Genomic DNA, 21,410 nt, shown 5'->3' with positions numbered 1-21,410 from the left:
AGTATGGTAATAACCCCATTTACCTGTAGGGATTTCAGGAGGATATTTTTCTTTTTTTTTTTTTTGCAGTACGCAGGCCGCTCACCGTTGTGGCCTCTCCCGTTGCGGAGCACAGGCTCCTAGGAGTGACTTTTACATGGACCTACATTGTTAATAAAATCCTCCTGAGGGCTTCCCTGGTGGCGCAGTGGTTGAGAGTCCGCCTGCCGATGCGGGGGACACAGGTTCGTGCCCCGGTCCGGGAAGATCCCACATGCCGCGGAGCGGCTGGACCCGTGAACCATGGCCGCTGAGCCTGCGCGTCTGGAGCCTGTGCTCCGCAACGGGAGAGGCCACAACAGTGAGAGGCCCGCGTACCGCAAAAAAAAAAAAAGAGATAATCTATTCAATCCAGATCTAGATTAATTTGGCCAAGCCACATTAGAAGTTCTATTCTACAGAAAAAAAATAACATGGCAAATATGCTAACAAAAAATGTATTCACAGTTTTCTAATACTCCAAAATCTGTGACTATAAGTGTATATTAATTGGCCATAAGAATCATATGCCACTAATGTCACTCTTGATTCAACTTACCCAGGAATTGTGGAGGATGGCTGTGTTTATTTCCCATCAACACATGCATATAAACTGAAATTTAAAACTAGGATGGTGAAACAGAAAACCACAAAAGGAATTCATCACTCAAATCCCCCAAAATATTTTTTTCACATAGTGTTTTCAATCACAAAACTACCTTTGGACAAAGAATAAGATGAAAGCAGGGGCTCTTTAAAAAATAAAAGCACAAATGTTTTACATAAGCAGGAATTGTCAGTATTATTACTTACACACTTTACACAAAACTGATAACTGCTATACAGTAACATCTGGAAAGCAATGGAACAGATCTTCCAGTATTTTCCGACACATTTTACAACTGTCTTGCCAAATTTGGTAAAATCAATTACACTCATTATCAACTGTTTCAAGCAATTCTTCAAAATGATGTATTTGACAAAATGGAACTTTGGTCTAATTCAAATGAGATTTAAGTTTTTTAAGCCTTGACTATTTTGAGAGTGTTTGCTAGGTTTCTATTCGCATCTATGAACACAAGACCTACTTCATGTGACACTTTGTTAAAAGTGTCAAAATGGAAATAAGATGTCATATTTTCTCTCTTAATCTAGCAATTTAGTTTTACAAGAAAAGTGTAATGAAGCTTCATAATGTGTCCAGAATATTAGGTCATTGTGGTTGTATTTTGTAAGATAAGGAATCAATCTAAAAATGGACTGAGGCGGAATAAAATCTGATCATACCATCTGAACACTATGAACTCTAGAAAACAAAGAAATATTAGGGAAATAAAGGACAGAAAATTAAAATTTAGTTAAGATTAAGAAAATTAGAAGTTAGGTAGAAAAAAGGACGGAAAAATAAAATTTATTTAAATTATGGACTTACAGGACCTCATTGAAAATGCCTACATTTATAGGGTCTGATTCAAGAATTTTGTTTTATTATAGAACTATCATAATTATATTATAATGATTATGGGTTTCAATTAATACAATGCTATTCATTATATTGCTTAGGTTTCAAAAAATTAATTTATGGTATACTGTTAAATGCTCTTTAAATGAAAAAACAAATCAATTATAATGGACTTGAAATTATTTTTACAACGATTGTTAGACAATCCATATGTAGAATTTACTCGATTGAATATATAAATATGGTAATGCATGTGTAACAAATGTGTATACTAGCAAAAGTAATCATCAGTTACATACTTACAACCAATGAAAATAAACATTCACAAACACTACTATAAAATATATTGTCAGAAGAACAAATACTGAAATAAAGATTATTTGACTGTGGTGGGTCTCTATACAGACTTTCCAAAGTTAGGAGATATTCTTTCTGCAATTTGACCACAACTTCGTAAATCTTTAAGAATATTTAATTTAAAAAAGGGAAACCAAGACAAGATATAGGTTAAATAAGAGAAATGCAGAATTTTAAACAACCATAAGGTAAACATATGAATCTTAATGTAAGCAATTATATGGGGATGACGGATTTATATGCTATGTAATTAATCTAAAATTATCCTGCTATAAATCTACTTGTAGCAGAAGCACCTACAGTGCAATTAATTAAGACACAAAACAGAATTATATGTTCATAAATCTGAAACTCCAGCTTGACAAAGGAAGACGTATCCTAAGAGATGTGGAACATTGATCTAAAGCCATTTCAGATAGAACTGTTATAAAATGATTCTATAAGAATAACCTCCGGGTATAACAAATGATGTCATGTAAATATGCAATAAACTGCTATCTAAAATTATCAACTAAATTTTCAAGGAAAAGAACTTGTTCCACTGCCAAATAACACTATATGATAAAGTTCCATGCCATATGCTTTAATGACCCAAAATTTGTTTTGCAGTCTTATTGCAAAAATCTATACAATGACATAAAATATTGCATAAAAGATCTGGTAAATCACACAATAAATGGAAGTCCAAATTCATAACTTAACATTTATTATGCTTTATGCTCATTATCCACTTACTGGCCTTTTAGTAATAAAGCACCCCTGTGACTCCCCATTAAATGTCTTCACAAGCTTATACATTAAGAAATGTTTTATGTATACAGAAATGTTTTATGTATACATTTATGCTAAATATGATATAATACACATACTTGGTATATATATAATCAACATGCAGTCTGATAATACAACAGAGCAATACTCCTGCCTATATAATCTGGAAAAGTTGTTCAAGCTATGTGGGCCTCACTTTTCAAGTATTTACAAAGGGCTACAAAGCCATATATGATACCTGACCCATCGTCTCTCACCCCTTTTCCTCTCTGATCTCACATTTTACTACTCTCCCAGCACCTTCTCAACTCTAGTTTCTCTTGCCTTCTGGCTAGTTCTTGACCTGCCAAATACATTTTCCTGGGGACTTGCCCACCTACTGTTTTTGGCTGGAAGGTTTCTCCCTCAGATATCTGCATGGCTCAAATATCATCTCAGTGAGGCCCACCAAACAATCCTATTTAAAACTGCACACCCATCATCCTGCATCCCTTAGCCCCTCCCCTGATTATTGATTGTCTTTCCCCTCTAGAAAATAAGACAAGGACTTTTGTCTATTTGTTCTTTCTTTTTGACTGCTATAACTCCTGTGCCTAGAAAAGTGCCTGGAGTATCAGGTGCTCAGTAAGTATTTGCTGAATAAATGAATGATGAGTGAGACTCAATGTACCGAAAATAGAAGTCATTTCTTCTCTGCTCATGCCTCAAATACACCAATCACCGAAAACTACTCTTCTTCCATTACTCCCTATTGCTAGGAATATTATAATACCATCACCTGAGTCCAATACCTAGGAGTCACCTTAAACTTTCCCCCATTCCACCCTTACATCTCACCAATCACCTACTTTGGTCAATTCTCTCTCCTCACTACCTCTCAATTCCTTCTCCTCACCTCCACTTCCACTTTGACTCTTTGATCAAGACTCATCTCTCATTTGGTCTGGGGCAATAGCCTCCTAACTGTCTTGTGTCACTATCTCTAGGCACAAGAGATAATCCATCCTTCCATCCATCCAATCCATCCTTCCATGCTCCAGCCACCAAAGGGTAATCTGATCATGGTTACCTATGAAGTATTCTTCAAAGCTCCCCATTATGGAACAGATTTTTCACTCTGACTGCTCATTAGAATCACGCAGAAAGATTTTTAACATACTATTCATGGGCTCCATAATAAGTGGATCTAAACCAATTATATAACCCCCACTAATTCTAAGAATCATTGATCTACAAGGTATACTCTAAACCTTTGAGGATGACATACAGGGCCTTTCACAATCAAGGTCTACCAACAGCTTTTGAGCCTCATGTCTCCTGCCACCAGATATGCTTGAATCAAACACACTATTTGCTATCATGCTATTCTTCCACCTTTGCCTTCCCATGTATCCCCTGGCAATGTGGCAACTCACCTGGCAATGTCCCTGTGCATTACTTCTAGTTTGGAGGAAGTACTGCATTTTCCTGTTCTCCTTGGGAACTTCTTCCCTTACATTCCTGTGTGTCTTATACTTCCCTCCATTATAGCAGTCAGCTATAGCAGTGGACAAGGAAATATCTGAGAATAACTGGCTGAAATCGAAGTTATTCATTTAAGTTTTTAAGTAAGCTTTGGTTTCTGTACTCAATGAAATGGATCACTGATACCTTTTTTCCTTTTGAGCTCCAATTTAAAAAGTCATTGTTAAAGCAAACAAGTCAATGAAAACATTCCACCTATATTTTAAGAGCTCTATTACTATACAGTTATTCAAATGTAATAAATAAAACCATCAGTAACACCTTAAGTCTTTCATGAATAAACAATGTATTTTTTTCTAAATATATTTTAAAATCAATCTTGTATTTTTCTAAAACAAAAAAGTAATATATAAACCATGAAAATCAGACCATGAGGAAACATACAATTGTGAGTGATGGCTTTATATTCATTGTCTTTAAATCCAGTGACTAACTCTTTGGAACAGATGAGTAGTAGACATAGAAAGAAATGCAGAAGTGCTGATTCCTTTCCTATAATTTTTCCTGAAAGGAAAATATAACATTTATGGAATAGTTAAGAATGGATTGGATATTTGAAAACAGAAAATTAATAAAAAATAATTTATACAAAGGTCTAAACCCTAGAGCCACATTAGAATCACCTGGAAAGTTTTTAACACTACCCATGCTACAGGCCTCACCTATAAAAGACTCTGATATAATGAGTCAGGGATGGGTTCCATCATCAGAATTTTTTCAAAGTCCCCCAGGGGACTCCATTGCGCAGTCAGGGCAGAGAACCTCTGAATCAGCACCCTCCCTACTACAGCAAAGCCCAGCTTTCAGAAGGCAGTTGCAATAAACGCTTTCCAGTCAACATTATTTCTTTCCCATAAGAGGAAAAAAAGAATATGAACATTGTAAATTGGAAAATATTAATAATAGTTAACAGTTATATAGGAATTAGTACATATCAAGCATTATTCTAAGGGCTTCTAATACACTGACCTTTTTATTCCTCGCAATGGCTCTGTAAAGTTGGCACTATTTTATGCCATTCTGCTTCTGCAAAAATAGCTAACAGTTACAGAATGCTTAACACTCCCGGGTATTATTCTGAGTGCTGCTATATACATTAACTCATTTAATCTTCACAACAGTGTTGTGAGGTAAGTACTGTTGTTATATCCATTCGACAGATAAGGAAACTAAGGCACTGAGAAGTTAAGTAACTTGACTAAGGCCATTCAGCTAGTGAATGGCAGAGCTGGGATTTGAAGCCAGGTAGTATAGTTCCAGACTTAATTAAAAAACAAAATCCTGGTGTTCTGTGCTATATAACAGGCACAAAATATATTAATATGCCATAAAATTACTAAACACGTCTTTGGTTTTCTCCTCTTCAGGAGACAGTAATACAAACGAGAGGAAGATGCTCACTTAAGAAAATTAAAATAAGAATCATTTGATCCTAGTTCCAAGATGGGTACCAATGTTGGACCCAACTGGAGCTTTCATGACTTAGAAGGAAAAAGATTGAGAAGGATGACAGAGATGGGAAACCCAACTCTGTATCAGATGTGAAAGCAGAGATTGGTTAGAAGTATGAGTTCTCCTCCCTGGGGGCTCCATGAGGAAAAGGAAGGTCTGTGTGTCCACTGCTTATAGGACGTGCTCAATAAATGTATTTGAGCAAATGAAATCAACTGGCTTTTAAGATATGAGATGACTGAATTCTAAAGCAGAATACTTAAATTTATTTTCACCCTATATTTTTTTTCACATTTTAGGATACTCATCATGAATATTAAATAACCTTATTTCATTTAAAATTTATTTTTGTATAATAGACTATTAGATTATTAAAACATTGTTTCATCATTAAAATGTTGATCTTTAAATATTTTAATCTGTGCATGCAAAATTTACATTAAAATTAAATTATATAGTAAATTTAATAAATATATAATTATTTATATAACTTATATAATAAGTATAATTATTAAATTTATGGAAAAAAGACACTTCTAATAATTAGCTCAAAAGCTAGGTAACCACACTGATAACTCAAGTTGTTAGGAATTCTCTTGGGCCTGACTCAGGGCTCCTCAGGTGGGGTCACCACCTGGTCCATGATTTGGTTTGATTTCTCCATTTGTAGCTGGTGTCTCTACCTTCCTCTTGCTGAGCAAAGCACAACCACAGATCTTCCCTTAATCAAGGACACAATGGCTACACTCTGGGTTTTCACCAGAGAATATGCATAATTCAAATTTCCTGTTGGCCAAACTAACATAAAACATTTGCCTGAGAAGTAATACCCATAGACGGCTCTCTGAAAAGTATTCTGAATTTTAAAATACAATCACAGAAGTTATCCAACAATGGTGTACCTGACCATAATTGCATTGTCTCCAAGTAGAATTCCTCCTGAAGAATTGCCCTTCTGCATTACAGTCTTGGTTTATAATGAGGGAATTTATTAGAAACAGCCAAGCAAATCATGCTATTCTACTTATCAAAGAAGTGGTGCTGAGTATGTGATCCCTCAGAACCCCTGTCTGCTCCATGGGGAAGATTTCTCCCAGGTCTTAGTATCAAGTCAAGCTAGGGTTCTCTTTAATGCCAGGAAAAAAGGAACTCAACATGTATTTTTCCTTTTTGTTTTCTTATTTTTCTATATATGTCTTCCTTTTTCCCTTATTTCTTCACATTTTAATTTTATTTTATTGTATGTTACTTCTATTAATCTGTATATTTCTTTAAACCATCTACCCTATAAATAAATAGCTCTACAATAAAAATGAATGAAACAGAAAGGGATAATGAAGAGTTCAACTACCACTGGCTGTGAAGAATGAGGGACACAGCTTTCAAAATTATAAATGGTGAGTGAAGATTTTAAAATCTCAGAATATTAAGAAATCCATTTCATTCATTAGTTCCCAAAACAATGCTGGTTGAATTTTTTAAATAAATATATTATTTTGATTCAGTTAATTTAGAAACTTGTAACATGCTTTTTGTACTATAAATGTCCAACACCTTTGCAAGACAGGCTAACATTAACTGTATGTCATGACTCAAACTGATTTATTTGTGGTTAAGCCTTAACTAGAGTATTGTTTAATAGGACAGTAAATGAAAAGAGCATGAGAATTCTGAGGAACTGCAACTCCTCAATTTTTCAGTTTACATGTTTTCCTATCGCTCAATAATATCAAATAATGACTCATATGATTCAAGACATTGATTTTATTTTAATGAAGTTTATGTTTAGCTTAAACACCTTATTAAAAGTTACTTTTAATATATTTTGTGCAAAAGAAGTAACATGCTATAGTCAAAGTAAAATGCAGTACAGTTATATGATAGATTACATTTTTTTGTATGTTGAGCACTAATTCATTAATTCACTAGCTAGAAAAGAGATTGAAATGAATGTTTCTCACATAGCTTTTTAGAAACCAAGACAAAGGAAGTGGAAGTAGAAAACCGACTTGGAATTTTTCAGGAAATTAGAATACTTTTGATCAATTAAGGAGGAAAAGTATTCAAAGTTTTTAACTAATATGAGTGTTTATGTTATCATGGAGCTCATTTCAAATTGCATGGAAGCATCTTCCAAACTTTGCATTTTTCACAACTGTTGGAAAACAAACATTCTCGGAATTCAGGTGGTAAGGCATTAGTTAACAATGAAAACAGACTAGCTAAGACTACAAAACATGGAGAAACTGTACCAAGTTTGTCCTTCAACTCACAATGCAATTTTATTTTGTACAATGAAGGAAGCAGTGTGGCAGAAAAGAGATTTCATAAAATCAATGCGGGATGATTTCATCTGACAAGTGGAATGGGGGTGGGAAGAGTAGGTGTGAGAAGCTCACTGTTTTTAGTTAAGTTAAAAACTAAATATGACTGAATTAGAACCAAGAAAAGACTGAATTTTTGAAGGACTGAATTTTAGGTAAAAATCCCAGACTTATACTTTTTCCATAGATATTAATATACTTCAGGGGCATAAACCATGTTCATGATACAACAAAATTAGCATTACAGAAAAGGGAAGCTCATAAGTAACAGAAAGAAGATAAGAAGGATGTGTAACAGCCCTATAAGGATGGGACAGATATTTTAACCTTAATGGTTATGTAACAAAGAATTTCTATGTAGTTACATTTTTTATGGTATAGTTCTCTGGTATTACAAGGCCAAGGAAACACTTCCAGAATATATCCTTTTGTGAAATAATGGAATTTTCTAGGGTGTTTATAGCCTTCAGGGGGCCAAGATTAGACATAAGACATTCTGGTGTGAAATTAACTCTTTAAGAAATCTATTAAAAATCTGTTTAGTCATAAGAAATGATTTTTTAAACCACAGAGAAATAATTCCATCAACATGGGACTCTGTTTTCTTTGAAACAACATTTAATTAGACAAAATAAAGATACATATTTTTGGCTCCATTTAACTGCTAACATTAAAAAGATAAATACACACTATTCTGAAAATGACTCTTACATGGATGAAATGCAAAACTCCCTCACAGGGAGAAGAAGAATCATTGAAATTATTTTAATGCTTTAATGTAAGTGATCTGATTAAAACAAAAACCAAAGAAAAGGAACTTCCAATTCTGCTAAGACACAGAATGAAAATGAATTGTACAAACAATTTTTCAACAGTGAGAACTTTCTACTCCTCACTAGTCTAGTAATTTACTAAAAAATACCTATAACAAAGTGTAACTGTATTATACGATTTACAACTCTAAACAGCCAAGTTTGAAAAAATTAATTCTCTGTAAACTATTTAAAATACACATCTCATTCTCACTAGAAAATTACTTTATTTCCTAGAGAATCTTCTAATGAAATTTGCAACACGTGGATTATCTGACTCAAAATATCAACACTCTTATGCCTACCTGGTCCAGGCAGTTAAACTAAACATGCAAGGAGAGGCTGGTGCACAACAATAGGTCATGAAGGGACTCAAGACTGCCTGCCTCTGCTAATGGCATCAAAAAACAAAATCAAGAAAACCTTAAAACACCCCACGTGCCAAACAACATTTAAGAGCCATATGCAGCCTCCCAAGCTGCCAGATTGTAGCTCAGATAACTAGAAAAGCAGTAGCCAAGATAGAGCTCAACCAAAAATGTGAACTTAGCCAACAGTAGATGCCAATAAATTCTAACACTCACAAAATGTAAAGCATAGAATAATTTTTCATGATCATGCTTCAGTTAGTCCTCTATACTTACACAATTGAGATATAAATGAGTATAACAGCAACCCACGAAGTCTGATGATTATGAACATCTGCCATATGTCCTTGAAAACTAGATGTTTCTACCTCTAGGTGGGGAAGGAAGAATCTCAATTCTGACTCTCCAATGGTCTCAGGTACAGAGAGAACCAGTCTGACTGAGACCCATCAGCAACCAAAGCCCTCTTTATTCAGAAGAAGTCAAGCCATTCCTGGGCCCTATGTGTCATGTCTTGGAATATCAAGGTTGGCCTGTCATGAGCATTTAATTTACTGAGAACGTGACGAGAAACAATGCATATCAAAATGCATTTGTAATGTATTTTATTGCTTGTTAATGACAGAAGAAAGGAAAAGTAGGTAGAGATGACAGAGGAAGAAACAGAGCAAGGGGCCAACAAGCAAGACATATTTTCCCAGACCACCAGGACCTTATCGTGAGGAAGAACCAAAGCTATTAATATATATCACTTCCTGAAACACCTGGGAAACATCAGGAGGGGTTTCCAGCTGCCTTGAGAGACAAGTTCCAGGGTGGTCTTGTGAATTGACTGCAGAATGAGATACTACTGACTTCCTTTCCTACCTAAAATTCCAATGAAATTCAGAAAAGGGGGCTAATCTAGAAATCCATACAGTAATTTTTTTAATGTAGATAGAGTCTGATCTGTTTGAGATTCCTTCAATACATATATTAAATAATCACTTGTTAAATAATATTTTTCACAGTCTCAAGATCAGTTATTTAATATGATAGTCAAAGACTGAAGCAAATATTCATAGTGCATGTCTGAAAGTCATCCATGTTTTATGTTTTACCAATATTGGATTCCTCATAGTTCTAAAATACTGAAACACACTCGTTTCTTGTTCTTTGCCAAAAAAACCTTACACTTGTATTCTTCATTGGAAAAAATTTTATTTCATCTGACTTTTTGATATAGATGAATCACTCATTAATAATAATTAGTAAATGAATAAAATTGATGAAACCATGTTATATGTAATATCATACATGATCTATTCAGTATTATGACAATAATAGCTAACACCTATTGACAATTTACTACGTGACAGATACTATGTAGAACTTTACATGGATCATTTCACCGTTTCACTTAATCTTCTATAAAATCTATGAGGCAGACACCATTACAATCTCTGCTTTCAATTGAATTAAACAAGGCTCAGAGAAGTAATTTTAAAAAGACAATGAAACTAATGAGTGGTAGACTGGTGACTCAAACTCAAATTCAAGTTTATACCTCTCTCTATCTCTCTCTGTCTCTCTATCTCTCTGTCTCTCTCTCTCTCTCCCCCCCTCCTTCCCTCTCCTCCCTCTTGCCAATATTATGCTTAATTGTATATATACACAGAGAAAGCATACTTTAATTCAGCAGTAAAGAAGAGTAGAAGATTCCTAGATTTTCAAATAATGTAATTCATAGTCAAGAATAGCTACACGCTATACAATCTATAATTGTAATATTTTTGTCAAATTCTCTTCCTACAAGATCTGCAAGCCTGTTTATCATTTTTAAAAGATAACATTCCATCATGATGCTTCATTTATTCAAACTCAAAAATTGTGAACATGTTTCTGTAACAGCGCTGTTAACTCTGCAAGAACTTTTATTAGGAGGAAAAGTCAAACAAAATCCTAAAAGCTACGGAAAGTTTAGCAAAGAAAATTCAAAATTTTAAGAAAATTCTGTTGTAGATGGTTCTTATAAAAGAAATATGGAAACAAAATTACTGATGGGTTTCATAGTTTATTCTATGACCAGATGTGAAATCTCACCTTTATATGAATGCCAACCCAGAGTGGAATAGATTAATTTTTCCATATAATGTGAACAGTAGCATAGTTGGACATCAAGTAACCTAAAACCCGACCTGGAAAGCCCTAGTTTGGCTGTGCCCCAATCTACCTACTCGGTGTACAGGAAATGTAGAACACACCCTAATGTTAAAATGCTTAGATATAATTTAATTGTATACTTATCTTTACTAAATACAGATACTATTTAATATATTCCTTGGTAAAGAAAATTTCCATTATTCCTTTAAATAAGACTCAGGGTTAGGGTTAGGGTCAGAGTTAGGATTAAATCAATGCCACCTCTAAAATAAATGTTGTTTAAATAGCTCCTTTAAAGATTGAAATTCCAAAATAAAGTAAATTCTATGTAATTGCTTAGCAAAATATCAAGTCAACATTCTGAAACAGTATTCCTTTAGAAGATAACATTTTCTAATGCTAGGAAAAAATGTAGAAATTATTTTTTTTCATACAGATTCTGAAGTTAGTGATGGGTAATTGTCAGTCTAAAATTAAAATGTATTGTCAAAAGTTAATGTAAATATGGTGATCATAAAGTTATATCCTACAAGACTTGGAGTTCCCTTTGTTTGTCTCTTCTTTTATGTCAATTAATGAAAAGATCTAAGATTCCACTTATTCTAACAGAGAGGGTGCAGATCTACTATTAACTCCCCTTTAACCAGAACAAATGCCTATATTATAAATAAAATATTAAATCAATTCTTGAGCATGTAGGTCACCTGAGCATATTTTACTGTCTTGGATCAGGAATGGGCAGGCTGCTATGTGAGGACTGTACCTTCACAGCAGAATCAATGAAAACTTGAATGGAGGGACAAAAAAGGTTTGTTAAAACTTTCTATGTGATGTTAAGGCAATAAAGCATCAGATAAAATATAATAATTTTCCATCTTTATTTAAAATATGATTTTTTACTCATCCATACACAGACAATGTCTGAAAGATAATATTTTCATGTAAGCAAATATCAACTGATTCTGTTTTCCATATAAAGTATTTTTTTTGCCTTCCAATTAGTTTTATATTAAATGGAGAGACAAATCTTTTTCATTGAGTTTATTAAATTACCTATTTTTAAAATATAATGTGCTTATCTACATTTTTATTATAAAGGTATACGTAAGTTGCTTTTATAAAAGAAAAATAGTTTCTATCAATAAAAGGAATAAGGTATGTAATAATTTTAAATTTGCATAGCACATATTCCAAGTAACTAGTTACTATTAATACTTACTTTCTGTAATAAATATAAGAAATACTTCCCCATAGTGTAAATATCATGATGCATAAAAAAGAAAGCTAAATTAAGGAAAGTGGGATTACATTTCTAAAAGAAAAATGAATGGGACTGTGTAATCTTGAGGTATAATGACTTCACAGGGAACAAGTTTTCATAAAATGTTTCTTCGATACTGAGAAAGCATTTAACTCCAACCACTTGACAACCAAACTGTAGTGAAAACTGCAATACGTTATTTAAGTGTTAAGTAACTTTTACTAAGATTAACTTTCAGGAAAACTGTTTTAAACATAATTGCTTTTCATTTCAAAACCAATTTCTGAAGGGAAAAAACCTCAGATTATTTCATAAAACGAGTTACTACAATAAAACAACAGTTCATAACTCAGATTATTTAAATAATGGGTGCGGTTGAGAAAATGGAATGAGGGCAGACACAAAACAAAATTTTAGAGAACCAGTCATAATATTAAGCAGTTACTTAACATCTTCAGAACTTCTGTTTTTCCATATAATCATGCCTTTTAAAGTTTGTGAATAAGTCTATTATAAGTGATATAACATTATGAGTTAATTTTTCCTATGCTTTAAAAATGTATGTTAAATTTCCACATAAGAATCTTCCAAGAAACTACAGAGTTTAACTATTTGAAAACAAAGAGATGCGATTATATACCTAACCAAAATAACAACAAACAAAGGACGAAATGCTAAAAGCTACAGCCCAAGAGAACAGAATTAATCCTCTTGTTAGAGACAGGAAATGGATACACATGTATATAAACACCAATAAAGCAAATAAAGCGGAAGTAGCATCTTCCAGAGATGTGACTATATACATAAGCTGCTGCTTAAAGTTACGGGTCACACTAATAAGAAAGCCTTGGACAGGCCTCAGCTCTGATAAGAAAGGCATCTCCCACAATCGCCCTTGTGTCCATCACTGGCTGTTGCTATCATTTTCAAGCAAATACAAAGATACAGAGAGAATAAATAGAATCACTGCCCCAGACTGTAAACTGTCACCTACCTGTAATATGAGAACATTTTCATCACAGCTCAAGTCTTACCTCATAAGACCAGACGCACTGAGTCCCACCAAAACGTCGAACACATCTTCCTACTTCCACGTCCTCGTGAGTCGTGTACATTTCTCTGAGGCATTCACCAATATGTGGCACCATCCTCCTGAGAACCTCGCGACTGAAGATCATTCCAGGTCCTCCCATGCAGAAGTTCTCCCCAGGCTCCAGCCCCAACTTTCCGAGTTCTTCAATATTCCCCAGGCCAGTCTGGCCCAGGTAGAGGGGCTTGCTGCTATTCAGTGATCTAAGAAATTCTTCCAACTTATCACCTACAAAGAGAAAGGCAACAATCACTCCTTTTCCTAATTTCATAATCATTTATAATACACCAAGCAAAGGAAAGAACTTCCAATATTGTGCATAAACTCCCCACAAGTCTTATACAATTGAAAAGAAGAAAAACTTCTTTGAATATTCCATGATTTAAAAAATACTAATTTTTAAATTATAATAAAATTTTCATCACATATACCTATCTATCCACCTATAAGATATTGCATTCACCAGGAATGCCCTCTTTTTTATATGTTTGTATCAAATTACCCAATTCTGTATTTTCATATCTAATTATCACTATTTCCTCTGCCAACCATCTCTAAGGATTTCACTCCTCTCAACCCAAACCCAAGACATCTCTAGTTATTAACTCTACACTCAGTTCTTGTTAAATTATAATAAAATTTAATCAACCTTCTAGTCAATGAAAAACCTTAAGTCTGATGACAGTCATCAGATTTTTTTAAAGGTGAAATAATGACAAGTAGAATAAAGACAGGTTTCTTAGCATGTATGAAGTAGTGATAAAATTCTCAGAAATATAATATTAATATTCAGCCCCGACTGGCAGACCACTGATACCCTGATAATTGATTTAATTTAGTGTTTTGTCCGAAACTAAACTCAAGTCATATACAACCCAAAAAGTGTGTGTATACATATATGTATGTGTGTGTATATACATACATACATAGAGAGAGAGAGAGAGAATATCAAACTTGCCTTGAAATATAACACTTTGGAACTTTGGAAAGTACCCTTTTAGGACAAAAATTAACATTTGTTAAAATTTATATAATTGGTTTATAGTTTGTAAGTTCATCAGAAAAAACAATTTTAAAATAAAGTTCTGTGGCTAAAACAGTTCCAAAGCATTTCGTACTCTACCAAGTGATATAATGGAATAAGTAGTCACCTTCTTTACATTCCCAGTCAGCATTTCTACTATCATTTTTGATGAGCACAGCATCTGTAGTCATTATCTTGATCCTATGCCATGCCCCTTGGATTTCAGTGAGTTTCAGCTGACTATTATTGGGTTCTTAATACAAAATGCTTTTCATTCTTAATAGAAATGGAAAGAATACGGCATTTCAATGTTCTGAAGGACAATCTTTCAAAGCACTAAAAGATATGACAGAAGTGGATGCTGTTAACGCATTTTGGAAATTGTCTGCAAAGCGTGGCAAACTTCTGCCAGGAAACCTTTGTGATTTTAAAGAGACACAGAAGACATGGGGACTACAAGATAGTGGATCTATCAATTATAAATATCTACACAACTTATACCTACCTATAAGATACTGCAATCACCAGGAATGCAATCTTTTTAAAATGTTTGTATCAACTTATCCAATTCATTATTTTCATATCTAATTATCAGTATTTGCTCTGCCAACCATCTCTAAGTATTTCACTCCTCTCAACCCAAACCCAAGAAATCTCTAGTTATTAACTCTATACAATCAGTCCTTACCAAAATGTGACAGTTTTTTTTTGGGGGGGGTCTTATTTATTTGTTTGTTTTTCCTTGAGTATGTAAAAGATACTACCTGAATCAGGAGAAAGCAATGAGGCTACAATTAGAGTGGTGTAAACTAAGTAAGGGCTGCCCCCCTTTGACCAAGAAGCTAGGAAATGTGGAAAGAAACACAGGGAGGGGCTTCCATCGTGGCTCAGTGGTTAGGAAACCGCCCGCCAATGCAGGAGACACGGGTTCGAGCTTCCGCCCTGGAGGATCCCACATGCGGTGTAGCAACTAGGCCCCTGCGCCACAGCTGCTGAGCCGGAGTGCTACAACTACTGAAGCCCACGTGCCTAGAGCCCGGGCTCCGCAACAAGAGAAACCACCGTAATGAGAAGCCTGTGCTCGCAATGAAGAGTAGCCCCCGCTCGCCGCAACTAGAAAAAGCCCACACAGCAAAGAAGACCCAAGGCAGCCAAAACACACACACACACACACACACACACACACACACACACACACACACAGGGAGCCCTCCTTCAATACAACCTAGCTACTTCCCTTGTGTTCCTCTCCGCAAAAGGCAAGACTGTAAAGATTTCCTCCCGCTCTAAAGAACATTCCTCTGCTCAGTTTAGCAATCTCTGGCCAGAGCCACTCACACGCAGGGTGAAGGACCGCGCCTCTTTTAAAACGGACAAAGTTTTCTCGTGCTGGGGCTGCGCGTGGTTTTGGGAAGGACTTCCCAGCCCCTGCTTAACGCCGCAACCACCAAGATGGACTGGAAAGGATCCAGCCTAGTCTGTGCTAGTACAGCTTGGAGCTCCTAGGGTCTGGATAATTCGCGGGCGCTGTCCCCTTTTCCCCCACCACCAATTCCTGTCAATACAGCCATCCCCTCAGGGTTTTACTGAGCTGTTGCCGGGGGCGTAAGGAACTGCTTGAAGCTGCACTGCGGTGGCTGGAAGGAGCTGTGCGCGGGAGCGGCTGGGATACTCAAGGACTCCCACTGAGCGGCGGGTGGTGCAGAAGGAAAGGAAACGCACAGAGAAGGGTGTGGGACAGCGAAGATGATTCCTCAATCTCACCAGTTCCAAAACTAAGCTTGATCCAGTAAAAACAAAAGGATAGGGGGATAATCAAGATCACCGATTTCCAAACTGGCTCCCGCCTGCATCCTCCACCCTCCCTTTCTCCACGGAGGACACGCCCCTCTGGACCGATTAGGGAAACTACCACCACCTGGGGCTTTCAGAGCAGTGTAAAGTGGGAACAGCCTCAGGCTTAACCCCGAGGTCCCTTTCCTCGCCTTCCTACACGGTAGAGTAGTAGCAAGAGATAGGCGGAAACCAGAGCAGCAAGAGTGAGGAAGGCGAAAAAAGCTGGGCAGGTGTGAGGAGGGTCCAGACCGCTGGAGAGGAGGAGGAGCGGACTAGGAATGGTGGGCGGAGGCGAGCGGGTGGGGGGGGCGACCGTCTGGGGGCTGCAGGAGCCCGGAGCACGTGCTGGCAGAAAAGCAGAGAGGGGCTGGCCAGGGATAGGGGCTGGGCAGGGATTGGGGCTGGCTTTCCTGGCAGAGAAAGGAGTCGGGGAGGCGAGGAGACGGGACAGCAGGGGCTGGGAGGTCACCTTTAATGTAGACATCGTCGTCGGCGCGCATGAACCACTCATACTTGTCCAGGTAGTGGTCGTGCATGTACTTGATCATCATGAAGGACTTTTTCTGGGGAGGGTAGGAGTCGTCCACCCCAGGCAGCGCGATGACAGGCAGGGGTGGCGGGGGGTGGCCAAGCCCAGCGTTGGGGGGCTGCTGGCTGGAAAAAAACTCCACACGGCCGGGGATAAAGCGCGCCCAGGTCCGTTGCACTGCCAGCGCGCGGCTGCTCAGGTACTTCTGCGCGGTCATCACCCCCACGTACAGGAAATCCCGGGGTCGGGAGCTCCGGGCGGCGGCGCCCCCATCCCCGCTGCCGTTGTGGCTACTCCCCGGCCGACCGCCTCTCCGCTTCCCAGCTGCGCCTCCATCCTCCTCCTCAGGTTCCCCTTCGGCCACCGGGGCTCCGGGGAGCCCCGTCGTGCCTTCGGGCTCGCGTCCTCGCCGCCGCTGCTGCAGTGGAGGGGGCTGCTGCCAGGGGCTGCTGCGAAAACTGGTTACCCCCGGCGCTGCTTCAGGCAGCTGCGGCCCCTGGAGCTCCTGGCGCGCTGGGGGCGGCGACTGCTCGGGCCACTGCTGGGCATAAGGCTGAGGGAGCGGCTGCTGCGCGCCGGCGCCAGCGGCCGAGCGGCCGTAGTAGGAACAGAGGCTGGAACCGCGTCTCTTCCTCTCGCTCAGCTCGGCCACTCTGGGGGCGATAAGCCAGGACGCAGCAGTGAAGCCCAGCACCAGCCCCAAGGCCACGCTCATCCACGAGCGGCGGGAGCGCACGGCCATCGCGGCTGCCCCGGGCGCTGACGCTGGCTGAGCGGCTGCGGCGCTGCGCAAGGGTCTGCCGCTTCACACCCGCCCCTCCTCCGCCTCAACGCCCCCAGCCCCGGCCGCCGCCCGCAGCCCAGGCTCTGACGCCGCCTCCGCGTCGGAGCGCTCCGGGCGCCTAGCCGGCGGCGCGTTGCAGCTGCCGGCCGAGCTCCCCGCTCCGAGCGAGGGTCGGGAGTGAAACTTCTCCCGGCGGTGGCGGCGGCGGCGGCAGCGAGAGGAGCTGCAGGAGGAGGAGGTGGAGCGGCGGCGGCAAAGCGTCCGCTCCTAGGCTGCCACCCTGTCACTTGCGTGCCTGGTCCCTCCCTCCTCCCTCCTTCCCGAGCCCCCGCCCTCGCTCTCCCCGCCGCCGAGCTCCGGACTGGCCCGGAGGAGGAGCCACGAGCACCACCGCTGCCAGCCGGGGGAAGCGCGGGCCGCGGTATTTCCCGGTCACCCGCCCTTGGACGCCCCCCGCCCGCGCCTAGGTCCAGAGCCGGCCTCCTCTCCGGAAGGAAACGATCCCTGTCGGGCCGCCTCCGGCTTCCAGCGCCGACGCCCCCTCGTTCCTCCTCCCCCGGTCCTAGTTCTCCGTCCCATTTCCCGTCCCGTCCCGCCCCTCCGCCAGCCTCGCAACACCCGCGTCCGGGGTCTCCGCCGCCCTCCTCCCAGCGCGTCGGCTCCACTGACCTCATCAGCGGAGCTCGGGTCCCCAGAACTCCCGACGAGCGCTCGCAAGTCCCTTCCCGTTCGCCTCCCCCAGCCCACAGCCGGTTACGTCCCGGCGTGACCCTTCCCCATTCTGCCCCGCCCAGGTCCGCCCAGGCTCCTGTCTTCGCGTTTTCGGTCCTTTTCGCGTTTGTCTCGCGGCTGCCACTTTGGGTCTACTCTCCCTACTCCTTATCCCGCTCACTGTTCAGGAAACCATCTGTCCCACCCTAGCACCCCTCCATCCAACCTTAACAACTCCCCAGTCCCTACCTGCATCCTTCACCACTTTCATCACTACTTCCCAGTTGTACACAGAAGCACCATTGTCACTCGGTGTCTCTCCTAAGAAAATCTCCGGAGGGATTGGAAATACCTACCCTGAAAGGCTAGGGGAAGTCACGGTGAGTGGGGGGCTTCATCCCCAAAGAAAATAAAAATTCCGTGTTCCCCACCTGTTGAGCTGGGGCATGTGGGGCTGCCTAGTGGTCCCCTCCTCAGCTCTCCGTTGGTTTCATGTCTAGAAGTGAGAACCATGAACTGTTTGCAGCCTTGGTAGAGACTAGCTCAGTAGGATTGGCAAATGATGGAGAAATGTGAACAAATAATAGAGCCAATAACCAGAAGGTTCAAGCTAAGAAAATTCTTATCCCCCCTGGAACTTAACCAGAAAATAAAATAGAGAATATAATTTTTATTCTTGTCTATAAAGCACTTTCTTTTCTAAGACAATGACAGGAAATGTTTTACCTCGACAATTAGGGAAGAAAAATCTCCAGCAACGGAATCTCAAAAAAGGTTAACTTGTATTGGCCAAAATCATTGAAAGTTATATTGTGAAGAAATTACCTGAAGATGCGTGAAGTTTTGAAGAAGGGAACATTTAAAAGCTTTCTCTCCAGAAGCTGTGAATCTAACTACAGTCTGAGGTGCATTTGGCATCCCAAGCCCTTTCCTCTTCCTCAGATTTCAGTCTTCCGTTTTGTACATCAAACGCAAAGGGATGGCATTGAATGGCATGAGACATGGGCTCCATCCAGCAAGGTGCTGGCAGCGTCCTTGGAACAGTAGGCCTGCCTGGAGCCCTTGGAGGGGTGGTTCTTTCCACACCAGTAACTGGCTGTGCATGAGCACGTCTGACGAAATGTTTCATCTGCTGGACAATGAAGCTCCTTTTCCATGGCTAGGTCTTGCCCAGAAACACTTGGGAATACAGATTACTGAACTCTTTCTCAAAGTTTAATTTTAGTTAGAATACAAAACTAATCAAACAAATAGGCCCCTTCTGATTTAAAAATAAATCTTCCCAAGGACATTTTAAACCTTCTAGAATAGTGCTGTTTAATAGAACTTTCCGTATAATGGAAATTTTCTTTATCTGTGCCATCCAATACAGCAGGCACAAGCCACGAATGATTACTGAGCAGTTGCAATTTGGCTAAAATGGTTGAGGAAAGGAATTTTCAATTTTATTTAATATTAATTAATTTTGATTTAAATAGCCCCATGTGGCTAGGGGGTTACCATGTTGGACAGCACATTTCCAGAGGAAATTCATAACATAGCCCATTACCTGTGGTCCATTGTGAAGAACAAATAGTCCACTGACACACCAGCATACTCTCCCCTGGAATATCCAGCCGGTCATCGTTCCACTGGGTGCAGTTCATGTAGCTGATCTACAAAATCATTAATTCTTAGCAGGTACGAATAACCTACTCATCAATTACAATATTTTGGGATAAAGTTAACTTCATTCATTTATTCAATATATGTGTGTGAGAAATTAAGCCCTAGACAAGGAAGGTGGAAGGCTCTAGACATGGAAATGTCAACAACATATTCATTGCCACCTATCTGAAGTTTAAAGTGCAGTGAAGAAGACAGACATTAAATACCACGCTACAAAATGAATTACCGTGGTGACAAATGATATGAAGGGAAAATGGAGTGTACTCAGAGAGTATTTACAAGAGCACCTAATTTAGTCTGGGAGCCAGAGAAGGAACTTGAAGACATGGAAATAAAATGAAAAGTATTGAAATGATGTTCCATACTGGCTAAGTGACTTTAGGAAAGTTATTTAAATTATCTGAGCTTTAGATTTCTCATCTGCAAGTACATTTCTATGAAGATTTATTAAGATATTATATGTAAGTGCTTAGCACAGTGTCTAGTTCATTGTAGGCACTCAGAAAATGTTAGCTCTTCTCATTTTCCAATGCTTCCTTCATGATAAAATCTCTTTGATGTCACCTTTATTTTAAATGATGTTCCATCTTTTCATTTATTTAACAAATATTTATTTAGTATCTACCTTAAGCTAGTCACTATTCTAGAGAAACAGTAAACAAAACAAAGCCCTTGATTTCATGGGGGTTATACTCTACTAAGTAGAGATTATACACACACACACGCCCCTACATATAATATGCCAGGTATAAGTATTTTGAAAAAAGAGAGATGGTGGGTGTGTACTTGTGTTGGATGAGGCCATTTTAAATTTGTTGGTCAGAGAAGTTCTCTCTGATAAGTTTAGCAGAGAACAGAAGAAAGTGAGGAAACGAACCATAAGGATATCCAAGAGAGGATCTTCCAGGAAGAGGGAATAGTCAACACATCGGCTTGACATAGCCAAGGTAAATTGAGGAACAGCAAAGAAACCAATATGGGTTGAAAATAGAAGGGAGCAGGTGACTTCCTGGTTATTTAAGCCAGTGTTACTGAGTAGAATAATAAAGTGAGCCATAAATGCAAGACATGTAATTTAAATTTTTCTTGTAGCCACATTTTTTAAGTGAAATTAATTTTAATAATACATTTCATTCAACTTAATATATTCAACAGATTATCATGCTAAGAGGTAATCAATATAAAATTATTACTGTGAAAATTATTTTTATCACTACTAACTTTTCCAAATCCATTGTGTATTTTATACTTATAGCACATCTCAATTCAAACTAGCT

General features: G+C 39.0%; 1 protein-coding gene across 1 annotated transcript in view; it reads right to left on the bottom strand.

Moving 5' to 3' along the window:
* The window catches only part of CHSY3 (chondroitin sulfate synthase 3), a 287,787-nt gene extending 270,015 nt beyond the window's left edge, over window positions 1–17,772 (bottom strand). Inside the window, exons 1-2 of the mRNA XM_081233755.1 lie at window positions 16,911–17,772; window positions 13,526–13,809 (exon numbers count right to left, since the gene is read on the bottom strand). Coding sequence (XP_081089881.1) covers window positions 13,526–13,809; window positions 16,911–17,712 — 1,086 coding nt within the window. The 5' untranslated portion in view covers window positions 17,713–17,772. The remainder of the gene's footprint in view (window positions 1–13,525; window positions 13,810–16,910) is intronic.
* Between the last annotated feature and the right edge of the window lie 3,638 nt (window positions 17,773–21,410).

Source organism: Mesoplodon bidens (assembly GCF_964165515.1).
Source record: "Mesoplodon bidens genome assembly, chromosome: 4".
Lineage (NCBI taxonomy): Eukaryota > Metazoa > Chordata > Mammalia > Artiodactyla > Ziphiidae > Mesoplodon > Mesoplodon bidens.
Note: the sequence above shows the minus strand (reverse complement) of the source record. Positions and strands in the feature narration are given on the sequence as shown.